The sequence below is a fragment of the Lithobates pipiens genome, unplaced genomic scaffold (assembly GCF_037356315.1).
Source record: "Lithobates pipiens isolate NorthernLeopardFrog02 unplaced genomic scaffold, aLitPip1_a1.2 Scaffold_13, whole genome shotgun sequence".
Taxonomy (NCBI): Eukaryota; Metazoa; Chordata; class Amphibia; order Anura; family Ranidae; genus Lithobates; species Lithobates pipiens.
Window position 1 is genome coordinate 455,316,100 of NW_027507718.1, and position 20,755 is coordinate 455,336,854.

The 20,755-nt window shown below is 40.9% G+C and overlaps 1 protein-coding gene across 1 annotated transcript in view; it reads left to right on the forward strand.

Annotated features, from left to right (window-relative positions):
- SLC2A9 (solute carrier family 2 member 9) overlaps positions 1–20,755 on the forward strand; it is a 593,533-nt gene that overhangs the window by 267,819 nt on the left and 304,959 nt on the right. Inside the window, exons 8-9 of the mRNA XM_077477785.1 lie at positions 11,144–11,331; positions 14,752–14,862. Of these exons, the coding sequence (XP_077333911.1) occupies positions 11,144–11,331; positions 14,752–14,862 (299 nt within the window). The remainder of the gene's footprint in view (positions 1–11,143; positions 11,332–14,751; positions 14,863–20,755) is intronic.

Below are 20,755 nucleotides of genomic sequence, written 5' to 3' on the forward strand. Positions count from 1 at the left end.
CCGGCAGCTTAGAGTTAGGTGAAGGTTGTAGTGCAAGGTAGCCTATCAGAAACATTAATCTACTAAAGTTAATTAATACAAACAGGAAGAAATCACTATTTTACACTCGCATTGCAGAATTGCATGTGCTCATGGATGTATGCACACATAACAAACATAATTCCTGAACTTATCTAATAGATCCTACAATATTATTTAATTTGTGCACGTGGTCTGAGTTTGCTGTGAATGTTAAACTTCTAAATTGTGCAGCTTTCATGCCTTTTGTTCCAATAAGGTGCAATTAGATACAACTAAGGCTCTTATCTCACAAATGTGAATACACTCCTCACATTTTTGTAAATATTTTATTATATCTTTTCATATGACAACAATAAAAATATGACACTTTGCTACAATGTAAAGTAGTGAGTGTACAGCTTGTATAACAGTGTAAATTTTCTGTCCCCTCAAAATAACTCAACACACAGCCATTAATGTCTAAACCGCTGGCAACAACAGTGAGTACACCCCTAAGTGAAAATGTCCAAATTGGGCCCAAAGTGTCAATATTTTGTGTGGCCACCAATATTTTCCAGCACTGCCTTAACCCGCTTCACAGGTTGCCACTGGAGCACTCTTCCACTCCTCCATGACGACATCACTATAGCTGGTGGATGTTAGTGACCTTGCACTCCTCCACCTTTCCGTTTGAGGATGTCCCACAGATGCTCAATAGGGTTTAGGTCTGGAGACATGCTTGGCCAGTCCATCACCTTTACCCTCAGCTTCTTTAGCAAGGCAGTGCTTGTCTTTGGGGTCGTCTTTGGGTGCACTTGGGGTCATTATCATGTTGAAATACTGCCCTGCGGCCTAGTCTCTGAAGGGAGGGGATCGTGCTCTGCTTCATTTTGTCACAGTACATGTTGCATTCATGGTTCCCTCAATGAACTGTAGCTCGCCAGTGCTGGCAGCACTCATGCAGCCCCAAACCATGACACTCCCACCACCATGCTTGACTGTAGGCAAGACACACTTGTCTTTGTACTCCTCACCTGGTTGTTGCCACACACGCTTGACACCATCTGAACCAAATAAGCTTATCTTTTTCTCATCAGACCACAGGACATGGTTCCAGTAATCCATGTCCTTAGTCTGCAAGTCTTCAGCAAACTGTTTGCGGGCTTTCTTGTGCATCATCTCTAGAAGAGGCTTCATTCTTGTACAACAGCCATGCAGATCAATTTGATGCAGTGTGCAGGGAATGGTCTGAGCACTGACAGGCTGACCCCCACCCCTTCAACATCTGCAGCAATGCTGGTGGCACTCATATGTCTATTACGCGAAGACAACCTCTAGATATGACGCTGAGCACATGCACTTAACTTCTTTGGTCAACCATGGCGAGGCCTGTTCTGTGTGGAACCTGTCCTGTTAAACTGCTGTATGGTCTTGGCCATCGTGCTGCTGCTCAGTTTCAGGGTCCTGGTAATCTTCTTAAAGCCTAGGCCATCTTTATGTAGCGCAACAATTCTTTTTTACAGATCCTCAGAGAGTTCTTTGCCATGAGGTGCCATGTTGAACTTTCAGTGACCAGTATGAGAAAGTGAGATTGATAACACCAAATTTAACACACCTGCTTCCCATTCACACCTGAGACCTTGTAACACTAATGAGTCACATAACACCGGGGAGGGAAAATGGCTAATCGGGCCCAATTTGGACATTTTCACTTAGGGGTGTACTCACTTTTGTTGCCAGCGGTTTAGACATTAATGGCTGTGTGTTGAGTTATTTTGAGGGGACAGCAAATTTACACTGTTATACAAGCTGTACACTCACTACTTTACATTATAGAAACGTGTCCTTTCTTCAGTGTTGTCAATTGAAAAGATATAATAAAATATTTAAAAATTTTAACAAAAATGTGAGGGCTGTACTATATATGACAGCCTAAACAGGTATCACATCTAGTTACTATTTGATGCAAGAGCTTCATAATGTAAAGAAGAAAGCTTCCTTTACCTTTCCTGTCTGAGACAAATTCTCCATCATTTGTATCTCACATGCTCCCCCTCCCAGACACTGCAGCTCACAGTGGGAGGGTTTCAGCAATATAGGCAGCACCACCAATCCAGAAAGCAGTGGGCAGGACTAGGTGTGGCTAGGTGCAGACCTGGAATCTGCAGTGACCATGCTGGTAGCCATGTCACCACTGTAATATGGTTTCATGCCACTGTAGTGCAAGCAGACACAACCTATGTTAGAGTGGCAACTCTGGTCTGAAATTCAGGAGCAGTGCAACATTGTTTCCAAATCATTACAGGAAACTACATTAGGTGGTGTTTGCTGGCTGGATCAACAAGTATTTGTGGTAGACATGTGAAAAAGGAAAAAAAAATTGTTTAGTTTCGTTTCGTTTTAATTTGTTAAAAATTAATTTTGTTTAGTTATATTCGTTAAATTTGTTAAATTCGTTTTCGGATTTCGTTTAGTTTTCTACCGAATTTGAAAAATCAGTCGCATTCGAAAATATTCGAAAATATTTCAACCAAATTCGAAAATATTTCTACTGGATTTAAAATGATTTCAACATGATTCGAAATTATTTCAACCGCATTCGAAACTATTTCAACCGCATTCAAAACTATTTCAACCGGATTTGAAAATATTTTGCGACATGAATTTAGGGCCATGTATCTTGGGGTCACTTGGTGCTAGAAACCCCAAATTTATGAGATGTTGTAGTTCTAGTTCTATTGTGTTTGCATACCAAATTTGGTGTTTCTAGCTATAAGTAACCCCGAGATATGTGGCCCCAAAGTCGGGTCGCAAAATGTCATTCTCTGCTGCAGAAAAGTACTTGGCATATTGCCCATATCTGGGGTCACTTGGTGGCAGGTGACGTGGCAAGTGGACAATCCACAACTTGGTCACGTGGCACTCGTGGTTGGTCACATGGCACTTGTGTCAGGTCATGTGGCACTCGTGGCCGGTCACGTGGCACTCGTGGCAGGTCACGTGGCACTCGTGGCAGGTGTCATGGCAAGTGGACAATACACAACTTGTGGCAGGTGACGTGGCAAGTGAACAATACACAACTTGTGGCAGATGACGTGGCAAGTGGACAAATACAATACACAACTTTTGGCAAGTGGACAATGACATACAGCATATGCACTTTCCTTGCGATCGACATCCGTGACTTCTTCAATCAAGCATGCTGACAACTTCATTGATACCATAAATATAAATGAAATAAGATGCGTGTGTTTTTTTTGCACTGGTACACTGCAAGTATGAAAAGTTGATGTGACAGATATATATATATATATATATATATATATATAAGTATAAGTAACTAACCATCTTCCAAAATTTCTAATTCAAATAGAAAAGATTAAAACAGAATAGAAAAAATATATAATTTAATAAAATGGAAATAATATACAACCATCTTCTGAAATTTGAATTTGAATAGAATAAATTTGAATTTTGAATAGTATGAATTCAAATTTTGAAATTAATTCATTTTAAATTTGGATAGAAAAGATTATAATAAAATAGAAAATAGTCTAGAAAAACAATAGAACAGAATAGAATATATTATATTTTATTCTGTTCTGTTCTATTGTTTTTCTAGTCTATTCTTTTATATTTTATTAAAATCTTTTCTATTAAAATCAAAATCATTATATACTAAATTCGAATTTTGAAAGATGGTTATATATATATTTCCGACATTTGAATTTCGTATAGAATGAATTCGAATTTTAATAGAAAAGATTACTTAATGTGATTGTAGCCGTATTAGTGCAATTGTGACAGAGAAAATTGAGTACTGTCCGTGATACTTTTTTTATTTGCACTAACATACAATTTTTCAGGACAAGCTTTCGGGTATGTCCCCTTCTTCAAGGTCCAAGCAGTACGACTAGAACAATAGAACAGAATAGAATATAGATACTATCTATTTCATTTTTAATTCTTTTGCAGATTACCATTTGTTTTAATAAGATCTCCTGCAGACTATTAGCATCTATTTCATTTTTTGCAGATCTCCTGCAGACTATTAGTATCTATTTCATTTTTTCACCAGATCTCCTGCAGACTATTAGTAGCTATTTTGTTTTCTCACCAGATCTCCTGCAGACTATTAGCATCTATTTCTTTTTTAGAAGATCTCCTGTAGACTATTAACAGCCATTTCACTTCTTTTTTTTTTGCAGATTTCCTGCAGACTGTTATAATCAATTAAATTTTTCTTTTTTTGCAGATTACTATTTATTTCCATCAGCTATCCTGCAGTATATTAACATCTAGTTAATTTTTTTGCAGATCTCCTGCAGACTATTAGCATCTATTTCATTTTTATTTTTTTGCATTAGAACAGCCATTTCCTTTTGGAGTTTCTAGCTCCAAGTGATCCCGAGTTACAGGGCCCCAAAGTCGGGTCGCAAAATGTCAAGCACTTTTCTGCAGCAGAGAATGACATTTTGCAAACCGACTTTGGGGCCACGTATCTCGGGGTCACTTGGTGCTAGAAACCCCAATTTGGAGATGTTGTAGTGCTAGTTCTACTGTGTTTGCATGCCAAAGTGGCCCCGAGATACTTGGCCCCAAATTCGGGTCACAAAATGTCATTTTTCGAATTTGATTCGAATTTCGTTTGAATTCGTTAGCATTGTAATTTGGTAATTCGGATGCATCCGAATGTCCGAATAATGAAAATTCGTCCGAATTTCGATTCGGAATGAAACAAAATGCACATGTCTAATTTGTGGGGCTTCACAGGGAGACCAAGAGAACAGGGATTCACTCATAGTTAACTGCTGCAGGATATGTGTATTTTTATGGGAGGCTATATTTCTACTCTAAGGAAATTGTGTATCCATATTTTGACCTGAAAATTAAAAAAAAATAATAATGTGATCAGCTCACCAAAAGGAGAAAAAGGACATGCAAAGGTCCAAGCATATCTCCCAACTGTTCCCGCAGGACTGTTCCATGATTTACACATAATTCTAAGGTCTTGCAGATCCAGGCCCTGCCCAGAGCTGAACCCTGAACACAAATTTCAGCATTCAGCTCTGGATCTCAATAGCAGTGTGATCTGCCATCTAACAGAAGCTACATAGTTCCAGCGATGATGTCACTCCACAGCAGTACAGGACAAAGATCTTTATCTCAGGAAAGTAATGGTCATTTAGCTCACCACTAACCATGCTTTGGGGGTGGGGGTTTGGGGGGATACATTTTAATCCATATTAATACATTTATACTTTTGGGGAGAAGGGGGGGACAATACTCTCACCACTATTGATGTGGGGGGACAGAGTGAACTGTAGTTATACCATGAATGCTTTGAGGGGGAGGGAGAGCAAAACATTGACTGCTAATGCAATGGGGAGAGACAGTATGTTGGCATTAATGCTTTGGAGGGGAAGTGGGAGAATAAATTGACCACTAATGCTTTGTAAGGGAGTTAGCACTGACCCCCTAATGACTTAAAGCGCAAGGCTCATGTTCCTTGCTGATTAGAGATCTAGGTTTGATTTACAGGCACGTTGGATCTCTACAAAGAGATCAGTGCTTCCTTACTAAGAGCAACAATAATGCCCCGTACACACACAAGTGGAATTTCCGTCAGAAAAATCGTGGATGTTTTTTCCGATGGAATTCCACTCAAGCTTGGCTTGCATACACATGATCACACAAAAGTTCTCTGAACGTTCGACCATCAAGAACATGGTGACGTACAACACTACGATGAACCAAGAAAATGAAGTTCAATGCTTCCGAGCATGCGCCGAATTGTTTCCGAGAATGCGTGATTTTTTTTTTTGAGCATCCAAATTGCATACAGGTGAACGCATTTTCGAATAGGAACTTTTCCTGACCGAAAAATAGAGGACCTGCTCTCAATCTTTTGCTGGCTGGAATTCTGCCAGCAAAAGTCCGATGGAGCATACACACGGTTGGAATTTCTGACCAAAATCTCACATTCGACTTTTGCTGGCAGAATTTCTGATCGTGTGTATGGGGCATTAGTCTATATTAGCACTAGCACTTTACGATTACCCAATTAAGCTTGTTGCGCTGTGGTATTCCCATTTTCTTTCACATTTTTGACTTATGTCATGAACAGCAGCAAGTTTATCACGAATTACCATATATAGTGCAGGTAATTTACTGTTTATTATAAAGCACTGATTATTTTAATAACCTGATCTTTGGTCTCCAGCTTTTGCATTTGTTTCCTACCCTTTTCACTGTGATCAAGACTGTTACTTACCTTCCATACTGCTATAAGTAATATGCTTGTAAGTGGCACAGATTTCCTCTATATTTAAAACATAAAAGGTTTTTTTTTGGTTTACTGTTAGGCTATTCTGTTTCTTCAAAGGATCACCAACTATTTCTACAGCAGTCACCCTTCTCAGTGCAGCATTGCTCCACAGAGACCAGACTTGTACCGCAGTGAGCTAGACGTTTCATTAAAGAATGCTGTATTGCTGTTTAATTCCATAGGGGCTAGCTGAAAAAGTAGGTTAATAGTTCGTAGTCAACTTTTTCCAGGTGACTTTGCCTGTACATTTGAATGTTCCTCAGATACTTTGATGCACTGCCAAATCCTATTACATAACCTATAAATATTCTACTATATTCATAGTTTCCAGGTCTTTGATGCATATTTCTTTATTACACGCATATCAACTTGTTCGAGTATACATGTCCTATTTCAGCTGTGCATACTGTATTGATCGTAATAAAAAATAAAAATAAAAAAAAAATAAGGTAAAACCTAAAACAATGGCATCTGTTCTTGCAAGCAATGTTGCTTTCTCTTCAGAGATATGCTGGATACATATAAACACATTTTGAGATATACATTTTTTTAGGTACATATATATAGCGCCGTCAATTTACACAGCGCTTTACATATACATTGTATATTCACATCAGTCCCTACCCTCAAGGAGCTTACAACCTAAGGTCCCTAATACACATTCATACATATACTAGGGCCAATTCAGACAATTAACTTACCAGCATGTCTTTAGAGTGTGGGAGGAAACCCATGCAGATGGTGTCGTGGTTGGGATTCGAACCAGCGGCCCTTTTTGCTGCTAGGTAAAAGTGCTAACCACTACAGCACTGAGATATGCACTGTTGCCATAGTATCACTAAATTGTCTATTACTCTAACCACTCACTGCCTTTGCTAATCATTGGGGTAATTTAGATGTTATTTAAATTACCTTAGACTGTAAGCTCCTTGAGAGTATGTACAATGTATATGTAAAAGTGCTGTGTAAATTGACGGCGCTATATAAGTACCTGAAATAAATAAATAAAATAAATAAATTTAAAAATGTCTGATGATAAGTGTAATCTTTAGCTCCCCAACATCTACCATGTCTCATAAGTGTTCCATTTCAAAAAGAAAGATAAAGATATTTTGTTGTCTGTCAGTCTGTGTATTAACTTATAACCTTATTTTAACTTGACATCTAATGGCTTTTCCAATCCAGGTGCCTACTTTATCAGTTTTTAGCCCTGATGAAGGGGGAGTGCCAAGCTTTAAAAATGCATTTGTTGTTGCAAAATAAAAAAATTGAATCACTTGCCGACCTCCTAACGTACTGCATCAGATCGGTTCTATAGCGCGAAATCACGTACCTGTACGTCAATTTGAGCAATAGCCACTAGGGGGCGCCCTGCTGGAGGCAGGATGGCACACTGATTGGACAGCAGGGGAGCCAATCAGTAGGGTTCGGCGGACCCGATGCCTACTGTCCAACTGTGATCGTTCCCAAGAGAGGCAGAACGGCGGTCTGCCTATATAAACAAGGCAGATCGCCATTCTGACGGGAAGAAGATAGAGATCTTGTGTTCCTACTAAGCAAGAACACAAATCTCAGTCTTTCCCCAGTCAGAGCAACCCCCCAGACAGTTATCAAGCACCCCCTAGGGACACATTTAACCCTTTGATCACCCCTGATGTTAACCCCTTTCCTGCCAGTGTCATTAGTACAGTAAATATTGCATATTTTTAGCACTGATCACTGTAATAATGTCACTGATCCCAAAAAAGTGTCAAAAGTGTCAGGTGTCCAATTTGTCTGCCGCAATCTCGCAGTCTCACTAAAAATCGCTGATCGCCACCATTACTAGTATAAACAAAAATTAAAATGCCATAAAAAATATCCCATAGTTTGTAGATGTGAAAACTTTTGCGCAAACCAATCAATATACGCTTATTGGGATTTTTTTTACCAAAAATATGTAACAGAGTACATATTGACCTAAATTGATGAAGAAATTAGAATTTTTAAAAATTGTCTGTTTTCTTGTTTATAGCACAAAAAATAAAAATCGCAGAGGTGATCAAATACAACCAAAGGAAAGCTCTATTTGGAGGAAAAAAAACAGCATCAATTTTATTTGGGCACAGCATCACACCACCACGTAATTGTCAGTTAGATCCCTTTCACACTGGGGCTAAAAATAGCGCATGCAAAGCTCCCTGAAATAGCCGCTGCTGTCTCTCCAATGTGGAAGCCCCGAGGGCTTTCACACTGGAGCGGTGCGTTGGCAGGACGTTTAAAAAAGTCCTGCTAGGAGCATCATTGGATCGGTGAAGGAGCGGTATGTACACCACTTCTTCACCGCTCCTGCCCATTGGAATCAAAGGGGCAGCACGGCTATACTGCTGGCCTAGTGCTGCTGTAGTAGCACTTTGCGGTGGTTTTGAACCCTTTCTCGGCTGCTAGCAGGGGTTAAAACCGCCTCGCTAGCGGCCGAATAGGGCCGCTAAAACTACGATAAAATAGCGCTAAAAATAGCGTCGCTTTACCTCCAACGCCACCCATGCCCCCGTGTGAAAGGGGCCTTAAAGTAACGCAGTGCCTTATCTCAAAAACTGACCTGGTCGTTAAGGGGGTAAAACCTTCCGGGCTGAAGTGGTTAAAGGACTAAATAAGCTGGTGTGGCACTTCCATCTTTTTCAAAAATTTTAAATAGAATGGAAAAGATAATTTGTTAGTGCAACAATATCATAAGAACTGTCTGTGCTTCAATGTGATTGTAAAGCTTGAATTTTAAAACAAAACAAAAAACAAACATGTCATACTTACATGCTCTGTGCAATGGTTTAGCACACAGGAGCCTGGATCTTCCTCTTCTTGGGTGACCTGCCCGAGCCAGAAACGCATTCTCGATCCTGAACCAGGCTGTTGCCATCTATTCAGACACACAGTGCAGCTCTGCCCCACGACCTGCTCTCTGCTCACAGGTTTTGATTGACAGCAGCCAGCAGAAGCCACTGGCTCCTGCTGCTCTCAACCAAGCCTGTGAGAGCCAGGAGTGGGGAGATGAAAGCCAGTATTAAAAGTTTATTTATTTATTTTTACCTTAATGCATAGAATGCATTAAAGTAGATGTAAACCCTCTCCTATAACCAGTGAAGTGAAGAACCTCCGATGATACACAGGGACGAAACAAATCTCCCTACATAAGTTTTACATATATATCTTCTGTCTTCAGCTTGTTATATTCTTTAAAATTCTGACATCATGTTATACCGCGTACACACGATTGGATTTTCCGGCAGACTTGGTCCGGCGGACAGGAATCCGTCTGACAATTAGATTGTGTGTGGGCTCCAGCTGACTTTTTTTCCCAAAAGTCCGATGGACCTAGAAATAAAACATGTTTCAATTCTATCCGACGGACTCAACTCCGACTGACTAAAAATTGGGAAAACCGTTAGTCTGTGTGCTAGTCCGACGCACCAGATACAACGCAAGGGCAGCTATTGGCTACTGGCTATTGAACTTCCTTGTTTAGTCCCATTTACGTCATCACGTTCAAAATGAATGGACTTTCGAACGGACTTAGTTCGGTCGTGTGTGGCCAAATCCGTTCAGAAAGTCTGTCGGGCCTCCACCGAAAGTCCGTCGGGAAGACCGTTGGACCTAGTCTGTTGAAAAGTCTGGTCGTGTGTACGTGGCATTAGAATTTTGACTTCCTTATTCAGCAGTAGGAGTGGCGTCTTGACATGCACTGTGTTACAGCTGATTGGAGGAAAGGCACACCCCCCCCCCCTTCCACATAGGCAGAGGAGGGAAGATAATTTCAGAGCTGTGCTGTGACAGGAAAAGCTCTCTGCTAATCTATTTATAGCACCCACCTCCGACACACATTTCAGACTGGTTTTATCTCCCGTCTCGGAGAACTTGTCAGAAGTTATCATGCTGATAACAGAGGAACTAAACAGCAGAAAGCAGAAAGACAGGAGACTTAAGGCTTTGGAGAGAGATAAGAAAATACTGTAGATATACAGTATATGCCTAGGTCAAATTTCATGAATCAGGTTTACATTCACTTTAATGCAAAGAATGCATTAAGGTAAAAAAACCTTTTACCTTTAGAACCGCTTTAACTTATCACCCTATCTTAGCTTATAATATACAGTGCATCCAAATATAAGGGCTGTTAATAGTAAGCCACAATAAACAAGAAAAAATATATATTTCTGTGCTCATATCTTTCAGCCTTATAAGGATTGGTCTTCAGCAATTTGGTTAATGGAAGTGCATAATACTGCAGAACTTTAGTAGACTGTTACTAAGTACAGTATATGCATAGGGGCACATGGAAGGATATTGATGGACACATTTTACTCACAAGCTCCTATCTGGGGACAACAAATTATCCAACCCCAGGGATCCTAGATGGGGATGTTGTGTCAGTCTTTGGTATCACGATCCAAATAGTGCATATAGACAAGTTAGATGAGTGAATTTTATACAATATAGCGCTATTTCTAATTTTTGGTATTTTTTTTCGAATCATGAACTTTACCACTGCTCACATCTTCTTGCACTCCTTTCATAGTATCTGTTGACTGGAACAGCAGACCGACCAAACACATGGTGCATTTAATAAAAGATTCTATGACCCAATTAAAGGGGCATCTGATGAGAGATCACATGACACTTTTCATTTCTTGCTTCTATACCACCACAAGTTGCCACAGATCAGCAGCTGACAGTGGGGTACAGCTGGAATTTGAATGATTCCAATTACTTGAAAATTTTAGTTTTTTTTTTTATTCTATTTCTATCAGTAGAAATTAAATACTGCATTTATTTACCCAGCTTTCCGCACATTCCTTGGAAGAAAGGATGTTTCTCAAGACATAGAAGCTGTACTGGCAGAAACACGGATACAAAGGAACGTTCACATGGTTTCCGTTATTGAACTTATCAAGACGCGTTCTGTGAGATGGCAGATTATAACCGTTATTACCACTATGGCCTGTTATCAGCTGTGCGGCCTCAATGCTGTAAGTAACATAATGAGTACAGAGTAAATACAGATGCCCTTGTGTGCCCTCTTTAGAAGGATCTGAGGTCATTGTGCCATTGTAAGGCTGCTTTTGTGGAAAAGGCAATTACTTGAATTAGGTTGTAATAGGATTGGGATAAAGGACTCACACTGTCCTATTGATAAGTGGCATAAAGCCACAATTTTCATAAATCACGATAGAGTAATTAGGGGGCTCTGGACAGCTTAGTTACCAGTTGGCTTTTTAGTGTATTTGGAGATGTAAAATCCATCAGTTAGAGTTCATCAGAGCATTCAGGATTGTCTGAAAAAAAATTAAACATGCAACAACTGTAAATACACGAACAAGCACATTTTTCTCTATACATTTTTTTACCCCAACACTTGTTTTTACTATACTCTAGAATGTTTGTCGCTAGTGTTAACCCACAGAAGAGGATATACCATTTTTATTGCATGGCAGATGTATCAGAAATCCAACTTTCATTGCTTTATGGGCTCAGTTGTATTGTTTTAAAGACCAAAGAATGAAGCAATGCCAGGATGGGGGATTTTGTTTGTAATCTCATAACTGCAGGCGCTGAGCTTGGCATTAGAGACCTGTCTATGCATCTGGTTAGATCAACATACGGAGGGACTTAATAAAAGGTAGCGCCATGCTTTCCTAACTTTGTAGGCTTGCCAGGAGAGTAAGTTATGCTACAATAACACTGCCCAACAACACAAAGACAGTCCATGTCCATGCATGGCTCTGCAGTGATTACCCTGTCTCTTGACCATAACTAAACTACAGAGATTTTGTACTACAGTGATCCTGTCCAGTCATAACACAGCAAAAGCATAGCTCCCAAAGCATAGCTCCCAAAGCATAGCTCCCAACTGTCCCTGATTTGGAGCAATGTCCCTCTGTTCCTCATTCTTTCTCATTTGTCCCTCATTTTGGTCTGATCTATATAGATGTATATAAAATACACTTTTTATCTATCAAAAAGTGTTTCCCAGTGCTAAACCTTTCATTTGATTTCTAAATTGCCTCATTTGTAAATTCCAAAAGCCAATATGAAGGAATAGTAGTGGTAAAAAAAGCACTTGTGGGTTTAACCAATCTTGTTTTTTTGAACAATTCTCCCTTAAGGGGGAGTGGAAAGGGTTGTGTCCTATACCTGCATACTTCTGCTGATAGGTGTCCCTCATTCCCATCTCAAAAAGTTGGGAGGTGTGCAAAAGCTTCACATAACTCTTGCGCTCTGCTCTTGCCCATACTCATCTTTCTTCCAATTTCCTGCCACTCTATTCAGCCTCTAGGATTTAACTGTGACCATCCCCAGCCACACATACTCATTTTTGATTGCATTGTTTAGCCATGAAAAGTAAAGAGAAATAGTCAGCGCTACCAACCCTCACCAGCAGAACATACTAATCTTTTCCTTTGCTTCCCCACTGCATTGTTCAGCTATGAAGAGTAAAGAGAAATACCAAGCACTTGCAATCCTCCCCAGCAGCATATTATACCAACCTTTTCCTTTGCCCATCCCCAGCCACACGTACTCAACTTTTTCTTCCCCACTGCATTGTTCAGCCATAAACTTGAATAAAAATTGTCAAAAAAAAGAAAGAGAGAAATATCCAGCACTTCCAACTCTCCCCAGCAGAACATGCCCCACTGCATTGTTCAGCCATGGTGAGTAAGGAGAAATACCAAGTACTTTTATGGTCGGGGGGGGGGGGATTTGACTTACTCCCTGACCTCCCACGAGACTACCCCCATGCGTGGCAACTGGCCAATAAGGCCAATAGGCACCCAGTACTCTTACAGAGGGAAAAGAGATTCCCCTATCCACATCTGCTCTGGTCCAGTCACATCCCCATGTTATTGAGATGTGGCTGCAGGGGGAAATCAGGACACGCTCAACAACGACTGGGAATTCCGGGAGCCGTGATGTCACCCAGGTTTAGGCTCCCATATCACAGCCATTGTTGATGCTCCCCCCATCTCCCCTGCAGCTGTCACTCATTGAAACAATGGACTTTGAGGTGCAGGATAATGTAATTGGACCAAACAAAATAAAAAAAGAAGGTAATGCTACAGATCTTTTTTACACTGGTTAGGCAGGATAGGTAGCAGTAGAGGGGAGGAAACACTTTTAGCAATAGTTATTATTGGGCTGAAATTCTACTTTAAGACCAGTTTTGTGACTGGTAATTAATGAGGGTCTACCTCTTATACCTGCACTGCACAACTGCTTTAAGTGGAGGCAAGACTTTAAAAATTTAAGTTGTTAGCATAGTAGTTGATTTACTAAAACGATGGAGTGAAAAATCTGGTGCAGCTGTGCATGATAGCCAATCAACTTCTCACTTTAGCTTGTTCAGTGAAAGTGTTACTAAACCCAGGACCCTGCATTCACTATATCTGGTCTCCCACAGTACACAGAACATTGAAATGCAATTAGTTTGGTAAATATAAGACCAGTGCCCAGCCAAGGACTGGTTACAGTTTGTAGGAGTTTTCATTCTCCGCTGACTGTCCTATCAGGCTGCAGGACCCCTGACCCTCTGTCTGGACAGTGCTGATTGGACTTGTGCTACTTCCATGCACCCTCTCAATAAAAAAAAGCTCTAGCAATACACACTGAACTGAGCATGTGCCGAGTGACTCCAAGGCTCTGTACTATCAGGAGATGGATTGGAACAGTGGAACAATGGGAGGATCAGAGAAGATAGGATCAAATACCTTTTTACATAATGCAGAGGATTAACCCCTTAAGCTCCACAGTGAGCATAACAAGCATGCTCCACTGCGGATTCCTGCATCACATGTCTCCCGGCAGCAGTTTACACTGCCCTATGCAAACTTCTGGGAGTGTCAGTTAAAAGTTAATTACACCCCCAAATCAGTTCGCATATCACAGTGTGATTTGAAAACTGGGACAGGAATCGCATCCGATTCTGCTGTGGACCAAAAAAAGGGCCCTGCGTGAGTTTGATGCAAATTCAGCCATAAAACGTTACGGCTGAAATCGCATCGCACAGAGATTGCGTGTGATTGGCACTGCAGTGCGGTGCGAATCACATCCGATCTCAGTCATCGCACCAGTGGGAAGCGGCCCTTAAGGCTAATTTAACTGTTGTGGGTTTAATAACACTTTAAGTTTTGACAAAAAAAAAACCTGGAAGCTGATTGGTTTCTATGCAGAGCTACACTGGATTTTGCAATCTCCAGTTTTAGTAAATCAGTTCCATTTTGTCTCACTGACTTCACTTGGGAAGTATTACAGTTTTAGTTTTAAGCTTTTTATTGGGACAAATGGAAGTCCCCTACTGTTTGTATTAAAATAAAAGAGAGATAGAATGTACTTTGCTAAACTTTCTTTGTTCCTAACTTATTTTTTCACCTACCTACTTTATTTGATTCTAGATATGGTTCTACACCAACAGCATATTTGAGGCATCTGGTATTCAGCGTGATAAAATTCCATATATCACTCTCTCCACAGGGGGCATAGAAATCTTGGCTGCTGTTTTATCTGTAAGTAAAATCAAACTCCTAAATGTCTCCATGTTATTGTCAATCTTCTGTGGTTCTTCATAAAGCAAAACTAGTAATTACTTGACATCATAAAGGTATTAATGATCCCTGTGATGTTTACAGGTTGTCTAAAGAGCACTAAAAGAGCATTTAATGATGTAACTGTATATATTTTATTATAATTATAATTACCCAGATTTTTTGAATCAAAGAATAAATCTGAATTGTCAAAACCATGTCTATGGAATAGTTGCTAATTGTAGTATTGTATAGATTTCATAAAGAGACTGATTATTTCAAAGTACAGCTAAGCAGTCAATGTTAGACCTGATTTTTGCCTAATCGCAATTTACAATGGGACTAATGCCCTGTACACGGACATTCCGACTACAAAATCCGTCTGATTTTTTTCTGACGGATTTTGGCCCAAACTTGTCTTGCATACACACGATCGCACAAAGGTGTCGGAAAATCCGATCATACAGAATGTGGCGATGTACAACACGTATGATGGGACTATAAGAGGGCAGTAGCTAATAGCTTTCATCTCATAATTTATTCTAAGCATGCGTGGCACTTTGTCTGTCAGAATTGTCTAAACACGATCGGAATTTAAACGATCAGATTTTGTTGTCGGAAAATTTTACATCCTGCTCTCAAACTTTGTGTGTCAGAAATTCAAACGGAAAAAGTCTGGTGCCCACACACAGTCGGATTTTGCGATAACAAGATCAGATTGCACATTTTCTGTCAAAAAGTCTGACCGTGTGTACAGGGCATCATGCAACTGCAAGCCAAACTGCCCTTGACTTGAATGGCCAGGTTTGACAGGTGGTGCCGCCTGTATACTTGAAATGCCAAGGTAAATTTTCAGTGACGTAAACCATTGTGGCTGTAACATATGAGCTATATAGCTTTGGGCTATATTGTAGACTTCTAGATGGGTGGTGGTAAAACCTCAGCTCAGCCATCTGTTTTTACCCATGTAAAAGAGGTCCGAAGGTGAAAGGTCTATTATTAGGCATATGTATCAATCTTCTAAACCAAAACCCTTAGCTTTATCCATTACTTGTGCATTGCAAAGCCCAGATTCACTTTAGGGCAGGGCAGTATCAGATTAATTTAGGGGTATATTTGCTCCTGATTTGGCTCACCATTGCAATGTAATGATTAATACATGAATCATAGAAAGGAAGGCTTCTATTGGTTTATAGGAGCTGAAGGATTTGAGGTAATATTGCGGTCAATTAGGATTAGCGGGACTCTTTTTTAATGCTTCTGAGACAGGTCTTTTTTTAATCTCTTTTTCCATAAGTCAGGACAAAGCAAAAGTTCATGAAAAGTCATTCTTTATTTACTCTTTTGTACAAAAATCTCCATTATGTCATTTATTTGTGAGTAGAACATAGTGTGGTCTGTGAACTTTTGCTATGTCTCCTGGGGGATAATATGTTTATATATATTTTTCACATAAAGGCATTGGGGCCTTTTGTCAAAACTGGATCCATTTGTCAAGATTAAGTTGCTTTTGCTACAACTCAGATATTAGAGTTTAGGGAATAAATTCATAGTGATTCATAGCAATTTGATGCACAGAATCATGGGAGATAGTAAATGCAATAAATACAAAGGAGGACATGACACTGAAGGTGCAGAGTGCTCAAATACTTTTATAGCTTTTAAAGCTTAACACATTGAGCACAATAAAATAAACATTCGCCAACAAACTATTTGTTAACATTCTTATCCCTGCTCTTATAGTTTACAACTTTTAATGCTGCTGGCTCCTGCTCTCTATTTGCTGCTGGCTCCTGCTCTCTATTTTCTGCTGGCTCCTGCTCTCTATTTTCTGCTGGCTCCTGCTCTCTATTTTCTGCTGGCTCCTGCTCTCTATTTTCTGCTGGCTCCTGCTCTCTATTTGCTGCTGGCTCCTGCTCTCTATTTGCTGCTCGCTCCTGCTCTATATTTGCTGCTTTCCCGAATTGTAGCCTTCACAATGAGAGTTCACATTGGATAGTACGGTCTCAATTCAGTCTCTAAGTTTGGAGGAAGGAGGAGCAGAGGAGGTGCCTTGTCATCCTAGACTACGAGGCTTTGTTTCTATTGATGTACACAGTTGTAGGCAGGTGCAGTTAGCTTGCCTGAAACTAGATGGCTCTGTTGCCATTATGGCAGTGTGTAATAAAGTCTGGTAATGATGTATTTGGTGAAGATAGTGTCCCTATGCAAGTTAGCTGTGGGTGGGGTCCAGGTCTCTTGGGGTATGGGACCATGATACCACAGATCTGCAAAGATGTAATTCTATGCTGAGCTGATCTAAGGGACCATGTGCAAGGGTGAATTCCAAGGGAGAATGACACAGAACATCTGAGAACTGGCTAAAGTTGTTTTGTCTACCCTCTTTTTCTACTACAAGTCTTGTAGCTTGGTGCATATGGCCTTGAGGGCAATGACATAGTTCACTAATGTGTATGGCAGCAGAAACCTGGGAGTAGTTAACATCAGGGAGCATGACCGACTGGTCAAAGCTATAGAAGGGACATTTTTAAGAGATTTGCAGCATACTAAAAGAAGGAACTTGTCACCCCTGACCACCAGCTCTGGGTCCTGTGGCTCAATAATGGATAGTCTAAGGTGCAAGGACTTGGTATTCACTGGGAAGCAGTCACAAATCTGTGGTGCCCCCAAGGAGAGGAATGAAGGGAAGATAGCTAAATATGTGTAATTGTCCTCTGCACTGGAAAGACTGCTGCAAGATGTACATTCATGCAAGTGGCTCTCTGCACTGAAGTTCTGTAACTATGTCAAATGTTATAGGTTATGGGAAGAAACATGAAGTTGCAATAAAATGCTGAAAATGCAGATATCCCTTTATTTTAAGAGTTAGGCCTCAGGCTGGGGATTGTGTGAGGAAGCCTCTGGCCAGAAGAAATGTGTCCAAGATGGTGGCCACAAAGGCATGTATGTGGTACTCTATTCATGAAGAAGCAGGGTGGGACTGGTAGAATATGGCACTATCACCTGCCCATTCCATGTCCCCCTACACAGTGTAGGGAGACACAACTCTAGTCCCTGCATGCAAGGGTGGCTACATAGGATGTGAAATAAATATGGGATGGTTTTGGATCTCCCCTAATATGAATATGTATGTCCTTGTCTATTCCTATAGTTAGCTAGTCTATCAAAGCTCTGATAAAGTTAATGGCGATGATACAATAACAATGTTAGTTATAGAAATATAGAAACAAACATACCTCTAAAATAAGCAAGGATCTCATTTATTTACAAAGAAAGTAGAAATGCTAACATAAAACACTAAAAGAATACTACAGAGCATATAATAGGCTGGGTGTAAACAGATTTCACAGTTCAGAAACATCTGACATTAGAAAAAAAAACATGTTGCCTTCCAAAAGGATGCTACAAGAAAAAGGAGCCACCCTGATATAGGAAACCTGGGGCAGTGTCATAGCACCAACTTCAACTGGAACATAGGCAAGGATTAATAAATAAATTAGCTGCATACTCAGTAAGTGATAAAATCAGCTGCTGAAAATGCTTACGTCAGTTAAGTGTATTTAGAATAGAGGAGTCTAACTGCAGTATGAACTAGAAATATAAAATGAAATATATTAGTTTTGACCAGTTGTTAACAAGCTATATAACAAGCTGGCTTCCTATATTATATATCCTATCCTTGAGAGGTCCTGCAAAGAAGAATGGGAGAAGCTGCCCAAAAATAGGTGTGCCAAGCTTGTAGCATCATACTCAAAAATACATAAGGCTTTAATTAATTTGCACAGGCTTCAAACTCCTTTCACGTTGTCATTATGGGGTATTGTTTGAATTTTGAGGAAAATAATGAATTTAATCAATTTTGGAATAAGGCAGTAAAATAACAAAATGTGGAAAAAGTGAAGCACTGTGAAGCACTGTGAATACTTTCCGGATGCACTGTATTGCTGCAAAGCAGACACTTTGTGAGCAGGATGCCAGAAATGGGTCCTGGATGGCAGCAATATTTCCCTGCTATTTGGGTTGTGGTCTCTCTAGGATGGGATGGCTTGAAGACAATGTTGAGTTTTCTGTGGTTCTCACCCATGCAGGATAATTGGTTCTGGGGTAATCCAACTGGACTCATTTTCAGTATTCTTTGGATTGGTCATTATTAGGGAACTGGAATTTATGAGGTTCTTCCAAACCTCCATACTGTGATCATAGGGACTTTGGTCCTAAAGGGGTTAACCCAGGAACCCCCCCCCCCCCCAAACCCCAGGGTGGGACCAGTATAGTGGCAGTGAGCCATTCTCTTGTTTTCTGTTGTACCCGAGTTATGAACTTTTTTGTTGAAGTATGCTGTTTTATTTTCTGGATTGTTGCAAGGTCAATAAAGACTGACACTTTTAAAAGTGGTTGGTGGGGACCATGAGCTCTCATATGACACTTGTCATACATCACAATTTGCTGGGTGTCACTGTTCATTTACCACATTTGCCTGAGAAGAAACCAATGCAAAAACATGCACTAGGCGAGTATGAGAAAGCTTTTTACAGGTTTGTAATGCAGATAAACAACAATACAACACAGTACAGCAATACAAATGGCTTTTGAAATAGCACTACAGCCTGCCTACTATAGAGATGTCCTACGTAACCATGGGTCAGTGGGACAATGTAGAGTGTCTGCTGACGATGGAGCCCCTCTGTCGAAACGCTCAATTAGACACACAAGATGGTGGCCAAAGGTATCTCACAAAAGATGACTTTAGTTCTGGTCCTGAGCAGTCCTTCATTGGCTGACAAAAGGGTGCTCGCTCTCAAGCCAGCTCTCTGCAGCTGGAGCAGGAGGTGGTAGCCTGAACACTTGGTTACTCTGGGTAACTGGAACACACTGGAACTACAGTAGACAGTCACTGCCAGCACTGCAGCCCAAAGCCTGGTCTCTACACACAGTTTGACATGTGGTTCAGGTACAGCACACCTCTCCTAGCAGAAAAGATCCTCTGGCAGCAGCTCACAACATCAAACAGCCATGTACACAGTCTAACACAACCATAAAAAAAGGGCAGCGCACACAGCACTTGATGTACACAGACTCCCAGTGCACAAAGCATAGTTCGGAACTGGGGCTCTGTAGCAGCAGTCGTAGAAAGCCCTCAGTTCTTTTCCCTATTTCACACACCCTCCATAGGCATAAAATGGACTGTCCATGCACTCCTGCTCTCTAAGTAGTTCCCAGGCTCTCTCCTTTCCATCCTCCACATGGACCTCTCTAGGGATGAGCTTCGTGTTCGAGTCGAACGTACGTTCGACTCGAACATTGGCTGTTCGTCCGTTCGGCGAAGTCCGAATATTTTGGTCCGTTCGCGCCAAATTCGTGTGGCGCTCACGGCCCACAATGCACTGCGATGGCGCAGTGCATTGCTGGCTCATGATTGGCCAAGCATGCACTGTGACCCCGCATGCTTGGCCAATGGCAGCGCCAGCAGCGAGGAGAGCCATGATTGGCCACAGGCAGGATGCCTGTGGCCAATCATAGCTCAGGCTGTGTAGTGCACGCCCCACACTATATAAGGCCGCCAGCGCGGCGGCCTTGTGTAGTGTGTTGGCGTCTGAAGCAGTGGGTGTTCTGTGTACCTTCAACACAGTACACACCGATCGTTTTTCGATCTTGCTGTTGTGTAGTGGTTATTGTCTGCGTGCCCTGACTGCAGTATACACCGCTATATTCACCTCACCTATATAGCTAGTGATCTATCTTTTATAATAGAGCTTGCAGTCAGTAGTGTTAGGAGATAGTGCGTGCTGTCTGCGTGCTCTGTACCCAGTACATACCGCTATATCCACCTACATAGCTGTTCTCTATTTGAGCCCACTTGCCATCTGCAGGAGTT